A 12,957-nucleotide genomic window follows, 5' to 3' on the forward strand; every position below is an offset into this window, starting at 1 on the left:
TTTCAACCTTTCGTACGGATTATATTTTCGCACAGTGCTACATGTAACTATGCTGCATGCTAAATACACGTGTTCGCAAGCAGTATGCATGCTATAATGTACATAATTTCACATGAACAAATTTAGTACGGAATTAATTTTAGTACAAAAGATGCCGTGTACGAAATCGTACGAAAATATATTCCGTCCGAAAATTTCCTGCTGCTATACAGTATAGCCGAAATTAAATAGCCTCTGAAATGTTGGTATAATGTACAGTAGTCCGTCGTATCCCCCTGGCTTCAACTTGTGACAGCTGGGAAAGGTGGCTTTATTGATGGTCAACAGTTGTTGCAGTGGTCATTGTTCATGACAAACCAGACAGACCTAGAGCAAAACAAACAGCACTCACCTGCGATTGCCGCCAAAGAGAGTTCCCCTGCGGTAGATAGCAGGTCGGGAATAGAACAGAAGAGATTATACTGTATAAGTACAACGTTTCGTTCGGAATTAACTTTCGCTATATTCGTTAGGGGGCACGAAATAAACTAAAGCTTGTACCCATCTAAAAAAATTCTCTGAACGTTCGGGGTGACAGACCTTGACCAAAAACGAAATATAGTACGTAACGAACATGCTGGTGGAGTGATCTAACGAAAGATTTCATGAAAGAAAATTTGTACTTATAACAAACAAAAAAACATGCCGTTGTGCTGAAAAGCTACACTTCAGAATCATCTCCATAAACCCACCCGCACACATCCGAGGACGCATGCATTCCAACACGCACACAATCCCCGCTTGCCCCTTTCACCGCGCTCTCATATTTCTCGCCCGCTCGGATTTCACCGAGCGCAACTGTACAGTCGTGTACACACATGCAAGGCAAGCAAACCTACAGCTTTGTCTTGGACAGGCCACGGCGAAACGCGGTAGACTGAGACGAATCTGACAGAGCAACAAGCACACAGCACAAAGCAACATGGACATGACACGGCAGTGGCGGATCCAGGAGGGGTTCCAGGGGTTCCGCGGAACCCCTAAATTTCGTAAATGTACTCCATGTAATGGTAACCATATGCGTGTCCATGTACATGTATCAGCTATTCAGTTTTCACTATGCTGGAACCCCCATGTAAAGATCGCTGGATCCGCCGCTGCACGGCCATGGACGGTGGACAACACAGGCTTTGCAAAGAGTACATTACCAAGAGTGTGGAGCTTGCAGATACCTCAATCCACAGCGGAATGTTTTACGACATCAGTGTTTCCCGCCTGTTTGGCTCACCGATGCCGGCATCATGCATAGTCGGAGATCAAAGACGTAAAGAATGTGTACAGTACACGCAGAAATATTCGATGGGAATTTAAATTTTGCCACCTAACCCATGGACGAACATTTCGACCAGACCAACTACGTTTCTTTGGAGTTGGACGGTAATATTCAACGACTGAATTTTCAGACCTCGCTTGTTAACCGCACACATCCGTTTTCCACAAAAATATCCGGATAGGCGAGGGAACCGGATAATCGAGCACACATACTGTATGTATGCATGGAATATGCTGTAAATCGGTAACCAACAATTTTCTGCCAGATGACGAGGGATCTGGATAAAAGAGGACGGGATTAGGGAGGTCTGACTGTCCATCATAGTTACAATGACTGAAGCAGACCAGCAGCCCATAGATTCATGTGTCCCAGTAGCATGCCGCGCGCACTGACCCATAACCACAGTTGCGTATTCTATGTACTCTTGATCAGGGGCAAAGAGATGAACGTGCACACAGCAAGACAGCAGCAGGATCAAGAAGCCAGAACCCCCACATGCCTAGATACACCGTATTTTCCCGGTTATGAGTCGACCATCATCATCATCATCATCATCATTGACCCACCCAGGTTGCTGTGGCAACAATGTCACGCCATTCCGTCCTTGTCTCTGTCCAGTCAACCATTCATAACGTAAAAACATAATTAAAAAGGGGTAGTCGACTGACAACCGGGGTTTTTACAGCTATTGATCATAAGGCGAGACCGAAAAAATAGAGATTCCCGGGCCCTCCCGTTTCAAAATCGAGCCTCCCTGACGTACGACTTCAGGGCTGTCGTTGGCCGAAGTACGAAAACTTTGTACGGGTAAACCGCGTACCTGTTGTCTGTAAAAAAAGTAAAAAATTACCGGAACATAATGTAAAAAGAGAGTTCAGTATGCCATGCATATATACAAAGGGAAACAAACGAAGAAGAAAAAATCACCCGCCCGCACCAATTTCACATGTGCCCTGCCCGGGAATCTCGATTTTATTTTGGTCTCGCCTATTAAATGATATAATTATACAGGTCCTCCCTCGTTAGTAGATAATCTCTGGGCCATCGAAAAAGTTATCTTATAACGAGACTTATCTTGTAGCAGGACTTGCAGCTAAAGGTGAAATAGGCACTACTTCGTACTTACCGGGGCTACCCTCGATACAACATAAATTATCGATGCTTCAACTCGTTATAAGATAATGGAAAATCTTCAACATAACTCTTCCTTGGATGAAAAGGATCGTCCATATTCACGAATACATAGATATATTATTACGTTTCGTCTTTCTGCTTTATCCTACGTGTTTTGGCCTTGGTCCTGCATGGTCAGTATTATCTTATACTGAGGGTTTGGCACTCCAGGGACCTAGGCAAAGGGTCGTTATAACGAATTTTATGTACTAACGGATTATGTTGTAACCGAACCTGTAAACAGTTGTATAGACTACGTTTCGCCAGGGTTTATCAGATTTCTATTTACTAATGGGGTTTATGTACTAACCGGACTCGTTATAATGAGGGAGGACCTGTATTTATTGATTATGCAGCCACTAGCGCTCACCTTGTTGTGCTGCACCGGTCTTGACCCCAGCAGCAGGGGAGGCGGAGGTGGTGCCAGCAGGGGAGGCGGAGGTGGTGCCGGCAGGGGAGGCGGAGGTGGTGCCGGCAGCAGCAGCAGCAGCAGCAGCAGGACTTGTTGGCGCGGGGCGCGGCGATGCGGGCCTCGGTGGAGGCGCGGCTTTGGACGTGTGCTTCGCTTCCGCGGCGCTGGTGGATGTCACGGGAGCGCCGGCCACTTGCTGCCCACGCGGCATATCATCCGACGTGAAGGGAGTCTCGGGTGTTGCCATGACAGCATCCGCCATCGGAACTTCCTCGCCTGCCAGGACGTGGAGAGGGAGAGAAAGACTAACACGAGTTCAACAGAAATATCATATTTTTCGGAGTACAAGCCGCACCCCCACATTCTTTGCCACAAAATACAGACATCAACCCTATTTATCACCGTTAATTTGATCATCGGAGTATAAGCCGCATCCGCCCCTTTTCTGATGAATTTTCAGTGTTCAAAGTGCGGCTTGTACTCTGGAAACTTCGGCAACCGTTGCTAAATTTGGCTAACCCTTTGAGGCAGTGAAACAGCTACATCTAGAGCAATAACACAAAGAAAATCTGGTTGGGCTACAGTCTGCGACATCACATCTTTTGGGTTCAAGTTTCTACAAGGCGATGAGGATCTGTACGTTTGTGTCCATTCAAAGAGAAAGCGTAACATGAAGGCAAAACGCACAGTTCCGAAAATTGCATCTAACCTGTTTCCGTGTACTGCAACGCGACCTCGACGGAGTTATCAGCACCCCTGTAAGCGATGGAAACAACATCGAACACGCACACACACGCACACGCACACACGCACGCACACGCACACACATCCCAGTAAGGTTAGTTTTTGGTTTAATCATGCACTATGGGAAGCACAGCTTCCACTTCCAGCATAGCGTATAGCTGATAAGGCAAGGAGCAGAGGGCTTAGTCCACTAATCACCGCTTGGCTCAGTGGACACACCTCAAAGACAAACACCTCCACGCTCATTATTTATTATTTTATTATTATTATTATTGTAGAAGAGAAAAGGACATATGGATACGAGTTAAGAGTAACTCTCCATCACTGTAACATGATGCTATATACAGTCAGAAAGTGCAATAACTAGGCACAAAACTGACAGAGTACTGAGACATTCGACGTCCTGACACCTAACTTCAACACATGTCCGTAGCGCTAACCGACAGCCTTCCAACTTGGAAGGTTCAAGGTTTTGGAAAGACCAAAGAGGGGAAGGCAAGCGCAACGAAAACGAGCAAAAGCTACAGTCCCAACGGAACAAAGAATGTCGATTGTTACTGGACGATGACGAGACCAGTATGATATTTGACAAAGCGGTCTAACTACAATTCGAAGCAGCAAAGCAGCACACCACCCAACTTGGGTGGGTCATAAATATCAAAGATAAGTAAAGAAAGGGAAGCTTTGCGAAAACGAATTGTACAAGCCGAAAGCCAAACTCCTACAGTACTCCTCATGCATGACATTGTGATGGACTAGTTGACTACAAAACAAGTTGTTTCACACGACGTACGTTTCGCCGTATGGTTCGTGACGGCTCATCAGGTGTGCAATTTTAAACTCGGATGTTGAGCCATAAATAAATGTAGAAGAGAAAAGGACATATGGATACGACTTGTTTTGTAGTCAACTAGTCCATCACAATGTCATGCATGAGGAGTACTGTAGGAGTTTGGCTTTCGGCTTGTACAATTCGTTTTCGCAAAGCTTCCCTTTCTTTACTTATCTTTGATATTTATGACCCACCCAAGTTGGGTGGTGTGCTGCTTTGCTGCTTCGAATTGTAGTTAGACCGCTTTGTCAAATATCATACTGGTCTCGTCATCGTCCAGTAACAATCGACATTCTTTGTTCCGTTGGGACTGTAGCTTTTGCTCGTTTTCGTTGCGCTTGCCTTCCCCTCTTTGGTCTTTCCAAAACCTTGAACCTTCCAAGTTGGAAGGCTGTCGGTTTGCGCTACGGACATGTGTTGAAGTTAGGTGTCAGGACGTCGAATGTCTCAGTACTCTGTCAGTTTTGTGCCTAGTTATTGCACTTTCTGACTGTATATAGTATCATGTTACAGTGATGGAGAGTTACTCTTAACTCGTATCCATATGTCCTTTTCTCTTCTACATTTATTTATGGCTCAACATCCGAGTTTAAAATTGCACACCTGATGAGCCGTCACGAACCATACGGCGAAACGTACGTCGTGTGAAACAACTTGTTTTGTAGTCAACTAGTCCATCACAATGTCATGCATGAGGAGTACTGTAGGAGTTTGGCTTTCAGCTTGTACAATTCGTTTTCGCAAAGCTTCCCTTTCTTTACTTATCTTTGATATTTATGACCCACCCAAGTTGGGTGGTGTGCTGCTTTGCTGCTTCGAATTGTAGTTAGACCGCTTTGTCAAATATCATACTGGTCTCGTCATCGTCCAGTAACAATCGACATTCTTTGTTCCGTTGGGACTGTAGCTTTTGCTCGTTTTCGTTGCGCTTGCCTTCCCCTCTTTGGTCTTTCCAAAACCTTGAACCTTCCAAGTTGGAAGGCTGTCGGTTAGCGGTACGGACATGTGTTGAAGTTAGGTGTCAGGACGTCGAATGTCTCAGTACTCTGTCAGTTTTGTGCCTAGTTATTGCACTTTCTGACTGGATATAGTATCATGTTACAGTGATGGAGAGTTACTCTTAACTCGTATCCATATGTCCTTTTCTCTTCTACATTTATTTATGGCTCAACATCCGAGTTTAAAATTGCACACCTGATGAGCCGTCACGAACCATACGGCGAAACGTACGTCGTGTGAAACAACTTGTTTTGTAGTCAACTAGTCCATCACAATGTCATGCATGAGGAGTACTGTAGGAGTTTGGCTTTCAGCTTGTACAATTCGTTTTCGCAAAGCTTCCCTTTCTTTACTTATCTTTGATATTTATGACCCACCCAAGTTGGGTGGTGTGCTGCTTTGCTGCTTCGAATTGTAGTTAGACCGCTTTGTCAAATATCATACTGGTCTCGTCATCGTCCAGTAACAATCGACATTCTTTGTTCCGTTGGGACTGTAGCTTTTGCTCGTTTTCGTTGCGCTTGCCTTCCCCTCTTTGGTCTTTCCAAAACCTTGAACCTTCCGAGTTGGAAGGCTGTCGGTTAGCGCTACGGACATGTGTTGAAGTTAGGTGTCAGGACGTCGAATGTCTCAGTACTCTATCAGTTTTGTGCCTAGTTATTGCACTTTCTGACTGTATATAGTATCATGTTACAGTGATGGAGAGTTACTCTTAACTCGTATCCATATGTCCTTTTCTCTTCTACATTTATTTATGGCTCAACATCCGAGTTTATTATTATTATTATAGGCTTTTCCGCGTTGGCATCGCCAAGCAAGCTTGGTCGCTTAAGCTGCTCCATGATGACGAGACAAAACAAGGAATGCATGTACTGTATATACGATCTAGGACAGAACCAAGGTTGAGGATATTGTTGAAGAAAGCTGCAAGTTGTGTTGAGGAACACAAAGTCGCAAACTGTACGAAAGTAAACTGCAAGAAATGTTTTGGGGTTGATCGCATGGTGATTGTAGTCACAGGTGTTAGTAGCATTAAAGGTTGTGTTTTCACAGGTATGTTGTTTACATTCCTACTCTTTAACAGGATAATATTTTCATGGAATATGTTAATCAATGAGTTATGTACCGTAAAGTCTTGTATAAAAGCCGCCCTCGAATAGAAGCCGCAATTTTGGGCCCATCAAATCACACATAAGCCTGGTGTTAGTGTTGACATACATAGAAATACCTGTCTTGTATAGAAGCCTGCAAAATTTCACCAAGAAAGTCATAGAAGCCGCGGCTTTTATACAAGACTTTACGGTACTCATAGCAATCTAATTTTAAGTCATGTTCAATGAAACGCGAGCGATCCAGTTCCTATGTCATGCCTGTTTCTGCGCAATTCAACTTCTCATTGTCAGCGCACATGGCTACAGCAGCAAGTAAACGGATATCGTTCCAACCGGTACAGAGACATTCAGCAATGAACGATCATTCCACGAATTATGAGATGAATACTTAGTAGCAGTTCTTGTATGTAGTCAGAAGTATTTAAATCCTCTATGTGTGTGCAACCCAGGGAGTTCAAGCATCCAGGAAGACAACACGAGCGACTGCAACGCTAAACAATGTGGATTTGCTCTCTGACTGAGCCCCACCACCACACACACAGACACACACAGACACACACACAGACACACACACATGCATGCAAACACACGCGCGCGCACCCTCACAGTGCTTGTGCTGGCTCACTGGCAAAACTGGTCACGTGGGTCTCCCCGGGAGAGGGGAGAGAGATAGACACAGACAGACACAAACAGACACAGGCACAAACAGACACACACACACAAATGCAAGCCGCGCGCACATACACCTAAGTACACAAGCCTAGAAACATAACGACAACATAAAGCACACTGACTTGCGGTATGTGGCCTTCCTGGAGTCTGATGGCTGCTGCGAGGATCGAGTTGGTATGCCTGACGTACGTCGCCTGTCAGCAAGAATGCATGAGCGCATTCGCATGAACACGCACAGACATGAGCACAGACATGAGCACAGACATGAGCACAGACATGAGCACAGACATGAGCACAGACATGAGCACAGACATGAGCACAGACATGAGCACAGACATGAGCACACACACACACACACACACACACACACACACACACACACACGCAAGCGTGCATGCACGCACAAGCACACACACACACACAAGCACACACACACACACATGACAACACACAAGTGAAATCCAGCCCTTAGTACAGCACAGACAGATCAACAGAGGTGCCTGCACGGCAACCGTCTAAAAGCGAACACAATGCAGCCAGGCCCATGCTCGCACTAAACCTTGCTAAACCAGGGGCTGAATTTCATTGGCTGCCACTGGAGCAGTAAAAGTAGGGACCACTGGAGCACTAAGGTGTGCAGACAGAGACATATCCTTCCAAAATATGGAATCGGTACAGCTAGAGTTGAAATGAAACGTACTTGGAACCGGAACGAAAGTCATGCTTCAGCGATGTCAATGACCAATCAACCGTACGTGAGGGAGCAGCGCTGGCAGCCTCTGCTGTCATACAGGAACAAGTGGGTGATGCACGCACACACAAACACATATACGCACACACATGCACATACACATATGCACACACGCACGCACCCACAAACACACACATAATTATACGAGTACACACCATGTATCATGTATACGCCCGTCGCAAGAGAAGCACGCAAATCTGCAAATGCACTGGATGTGCACCCACAGATTTTCTCTTATAGCAATGATAGCGAACAAGATCTGAATGAGACAGATCAAGACTTGCGCCAGATAACTGTCTAATCCACACAACTGGCGAAGCCATGCGAATCGACCACCAATGCACACCTGGTCTACACCATACGGAGTACATCGGCATAAAACGGCCAAGACAGTTACCTATGCACACCCTACACTTGCTGGGGTAACCACACGCACAGATACACACACACAACTACCATGTTCAATACATTGAAACTTTGAAAGACAACCGTGACATAACAAATAGCATACACGTACTTCAAATCACACAATGCAACTACACTCAATACACAGCACCCCACCCTCTGAAATTCCAAAATTCGAAAGTATCGCACACCAGCGTTGCCTGACCTTGATTGGAGGGTGGTGACTGTTGAAGCAAGCGCTCCTCCAGTGTCTGGTTGACCTGCGACGAGTGCGGCACGTTGGCAAGGCCGCTGTACTGCGGGCAGTAGATACAAAGATAAGGGAGAGAGAGAGAGAGCACAGAATCTGCTACGAGGCGGTGCTTCAACAGAGTTATCGCACGTTTAGTAGTAGCATGAATGCATGGAGTCAATCTACCATCATATCTCTCTTTTATCCGGACCTCAAAGTAACGGGCACCTCGGTCTACAGGGCCTGTGGGTGCTCCTTTCCATAAAGGTCCACTGTTCGGTACTCATGGCCGTAACACACCTTTCGAGAGGTTGGCTGCTCCGAACATGGAACTCACAGACTTGATGACACTTGACAAAGTCAAAATTTGTAAAAAAACACCGTCAAAGTCACTTCTACAACATTCGTATTGTGAGACCACTTAGAGGTACACTTTGATTGGAATATCAGTAGTCAAACTATTGTATAAAGTGTGACACTTGAGCAAACAGAAAGGGGAGCATCAGCAAAGGGCAAGCTACCTCATCTTTGCTTGAGCCGCTGTCAAGTAAATTCCGCAGGCGACTGCTCGCTTTCCTCTTTGCCTAAATGGGAATAGACAAGAGAACGGAGAGAGAGAGAGAGAGAGAGAGAGAGAGAGAGAGAGAGAGAGAGAGAGAGAGAGAGAGAGACACACACACACACACACGTACACAAACACACACACGCGCGCACAGACACATGGAGACAGAAGGAGAAAGAAGAGCGAGCGAAAGGAGACAGGGCAAGATTCAAGATGCAATTCGGGCAGGTTGTACAAATCCACAACTAGATGAAAGAGGAGTAGAAAGCCTGGATCTGACTACAGGTGGATACTATGGCGTTTACATGAGAATTCTCAACCCGGGTCGAGTTCAACCCGGGTTGAAAGTCTGTAAGATACACAAAATCGGTGGGTGTTTACATGAAGACAGTTGCCCCGGGTCAAATACTGATAAGCCGCCAAAAGTCCACTTCTAGAGTCCTGTATGGTCAAGTGAATATTTTCGCATGAAATTTGCCCGTGCAGTGCTGTTCAAACCTGGCGCGAGATACGCACAGGAGTACGGTGTGCGATTTCTCGATTTCAACCCTCCCCCAAGTGGAGGGTTGAAATCAACCCGGGGCGAAATTTCAACCCGGGTCAAGCGCAATGTGTCATCAAGAGTACATAACCCCCCAGAGTGTGCAACGCCGATCCAGCTCTGTGTAGGGTCTTGGTCGAGCGGAATCGGATCTTCTGATGTCATGCGTACACTTCACACCAGCGCAAGGCCGGTCTCGAGGCAGGGCACCATTGTTTTTGATCCAAGAGTACCCGCGACTCCCCGGGTTCCCCTCAGATGTGTACGGTATTATGACGCAAAGATCCGATTCCGCTCGACCAAGACCCTATGCAGAGCTGGATCAGGCGTTGCACACTCTGGGGGGTTATGTACTCTTGGTGTCATGTGTAACGCGCCAGTCAATCTGTGTTCCTGGCGGGTTGAAACTGGACCCGGGTCAAACTAAACCCGGGTTGAAACGCCTCATGTAAACACAGCCTACAGTCCATTCAGAAAAGGTTGATATCCTAGCTTTTGGCCATAAATGGGTCAAATTTTGGGTTTTCGTCTCCTTTTTTTTGGCAATCCCCCATGGAATGCTCTTCCAATTGTGTTTTTGAAGTCTATTTCTCCAAAAAGCAAGCCATAACAAGAATAGGATTTCGGCCAGGTTTTGCCCCCAAAGCACTGAATTGGGTAAAAACCATGAAAATCCAGGCCGTTCACTCCACTTGCATAACAGTACATTTGCGGTTCGAACCCCAGTTGAGGTGCCTTTTTGGACCCTTTTTCAAGTTTCGAATCGCGCGGCACTGCACAGTGTACCACAAAATCGCCAAACACGGGAGCTCTCCAGAGCCAGCGCTCAACCTTTTCTGAATGGACTGTAAATACCTACCTAGTGCACCGTAGATTCTCTATCAAATAATTAATAATTAATTAGAAGATGCATGGGAAACTAGGCTGTGCCTTGCAAACAAACTGGTTGCCGAGCTTTGCCAATAAAGTGGCTGTGCCGTGAGAACAAACAGTATCTGTCCAAAACAGGGAGAAAGAGGATGTCACCTGACCTGCAATTGATTCAACCAAAACATCATGGATTGGCGTGACTCGGCCTGCAGATAGAACACCTTGTCTTCCACCCTGGGCAGAGGTTAACGCGTGCATGCATACATGCATGCACATACGCATACACACACACGCACGCGCGTGCGCACACACACACACGCACACGCACACACATACACAACACACACCCGAGCACACACACACGCACACGCACGCACACACACACACGCATACACACACACACACACACACACAGTCATCGGCGAGACAATGTAGTTGCAATGCAGAGGCTCTGCTTCATGTAACACTGCAAGTTTTCTCTCTCTCTCTCTCTTCGTAGGCGACTTAGACCTGTGTTTTTCCTTTTGTGATTCTGTTTCCCTTAGAGTAGCTTTCACTACGATGGACCCCTCGGATTTTATTTCGTTGTTGGCTTACCCTGAGGTGCGTTTGGCAGGCTGAGTTTGGCTTTAGAAGTTGCATCCGCCCGCACCGGCGGGATACAAAATGGTACCTCCGCCTCTACCAGCGGAATAGCGGAATTCAAGTCCCTCCGCCCCTACCAGCGGCATACAAAATGGTCCACCCGCTCCCTCCGGCGGTATACAAACAGGTCATTCCGCCACTGCCGGCTGCTCACAAATTGGCACACAGCAGACACCACCTCCAAGACCATCAAGGGTAGAGTCACACAGGGTTGCCACTGAGAGCCCCCGGGCCTCAGATGACGAATCGGTGGGCTACGATGGCCATGCACGTTTTGCAAGGGACAAATCCCCAGGTTTGCACGTCCTTGTTTCGGACAATGAGTTCGGCCACTGTCGTTCCCGTTCTCGATCGCCCTTTTCACATCGAGAACACCGTTGGGGACTGGCAAGGGCCAGGCCGCGAGCTGTAAGTCAGCGCATGCGCCTTCAACCATTTCCGCATAAGGCCCCGCTCGCAGAGCTTGGGGTATCGTTCCCGATCGCCCACGGCTTCACCGGAACCCCATAGGGCTCCCTCTGTATGAGGGCATGGAACCGGGGATCGATCTCAACGACGCCGTCGCCGTTCGTCAAGTGAGTCCGGGTCTGGACCCGGCGGTGTTGTCCACTCCCGGGCCTCGGCCAGGGGAGCTAGGCGGAGAGCTTCCATCTCTCCTCGCCGTCGACGCTCGCGGGGCAGACGCTCCTGGTCCTCATCCACGGACTCAAGATCTAGTAGTCGGTCGTACTCCTCATGCGAGGATTTTTCATCTAGTGGGACGGGATCCTCACCTGACCGTGACCATGGTGATGAGGTATTTGACCCGTCGCGCCTAGGTGCAAAGGACTCTTGGCACCCACCAGCTCATATTGAAGCCTTCCTCCGTGCTAATGCCCGGCGGTCTCTTACCTCCAAGCAGAAGGCGGAATTGAAGAAACTCTGCCCATTTCCGGAGGTGGAGGAGGCCCAGTGTCCTCGCCTGGATAATTTTGTACGCGACCTCCCGTCGCTAGGCTTTGGCCAGTAGGACAGATAAAGCCATGGCAGCGGTGCAAGCTAGGGTGTGTGCCGCATTTGCGCCATTTTGCTTCGGAAGACTTTTCAGCAGCGTACTGTTAGGCCCACAAGAACAAGAAACCTCTCTCCGGAAGAAGAACTGGCAGCTGCCCTCCTGATCCCTCTACCGCCCTGCTCGCCGCCTCCTCCTCCTCCAGATCCATGTAAGAGTGGCAGTGCCACCATGGTGTACAGGCCTATGGAAGGTGAAATAATCCATGGAATTTGCGAACTGCTGACAATGAGACAGGCGAGTGCTACTGAGGCGATGGAGTCATTCCTGCATGTTATCAGGACACAGTTACACAAGGCATCAGGTTTTGGAAATCTGCTACGCCAGGAAGTGTGCCAGCTGAAGGCATGCAACGGTGCTGGCATTTCGCAAGCATGGCAACAAGTGCTCTCCAGCATCTCAACAGCTTTTCCCAAAGTGAAGCTCTGTATAAGACACAATATGACACAGCTAAAAACAACTGAAGCAGTGACATGTGAATGTTGCACGAGCATGCGTGTGTGTGTGTGTGTGTATGTGTGTGTGTGTGTGTGTGTGTGTGTGTGTGTGTGTGTGTGTGTGTGTGTGTATATGTGTGTGCGGCTGTGCCAAAGCCTAGAGTGTTCATTTGCGGCTGTGGCAGGGACTTCAGCGTCGGCCCAATG

At 47.5% G+C, this 12,957-nt stretch overlaps 2 protein-coding genes across 4 annotated transcripts in view; one reads left to right on the top strand and one right to left on the bottom strand.

Annotated features, from left to right (window-relative positions):
* LOC135829805 (CUGBP Elav-like family member 1) overlaps positions 1-12,957 on the top strand; it is a 63,871-nt gene that overhangs the window by 26,266 nt on the left and 24,648 nt on the right. The window contains exon 1 of one of the 2 annotated variants that reach the window (XM_065342195.1): positions 9,991-9,994. The exons of the other annotated variant lie outside the window; for it this stretch is intronic. The gene's annotated coding sequence lies outside the window, so the exon portion shown is untranslated. Of the gene's footprint in view, positions 1-9,990; positions 9,995-12,957 lie in introns of those variants that run through there. 2 annotated transcript variants of the gene reach the window in all.
* Positions 1-12,957, bottom strand: part of LOC135829804 (TBC1 domain family member 2A-like) — a gene marked incomplete at its 3' end in the record, with an annotated part of 46,025 nt that overhangs the window by 17,393 nt on the left and 15,675 nt on the right. Inside the window, 10 exon segments of one of the 2 annotated variants that reach the window (XM_065342193.1) lie at positions 392-418; positions 879-927; positions 2,856-2,892; positions 2,926-3,173; positions 3,607-3,653; positions 7,379-7,450; positions 7,957-8,038; positions 8,618-8,708; positions 9,166-9,228; positions 10,779-10,851. In XM_065342193.1, coding sequence (XP_065198265.1) covers positions 392-418; positions 879-927; positions 2,856-2,892; positions 2,926-3,173; positions 3,607-3,653; positions 7,379-7,450; positions 7,957-8,038; positions 8,618-8,708; positions 9,166-9,228; positions 10,779-10,851 — 789 coding nt within the window. 2 annotated transcript variants of the gene reach the window in all.

Source organism: Sycon ciliatum, chromosome 13, assembly GCF_964019385.1.
Source record: "Sycon ciliatum chromosome 13, ocSycCili1.1, whole genome shotgun sequence".
Classification (NCBI taxonomy): Eukaryota; Metazoa; Porifera; class Calcarea; order Leucosolenida; family Sycettidae; genus Sycon; species Sycon ciliatum.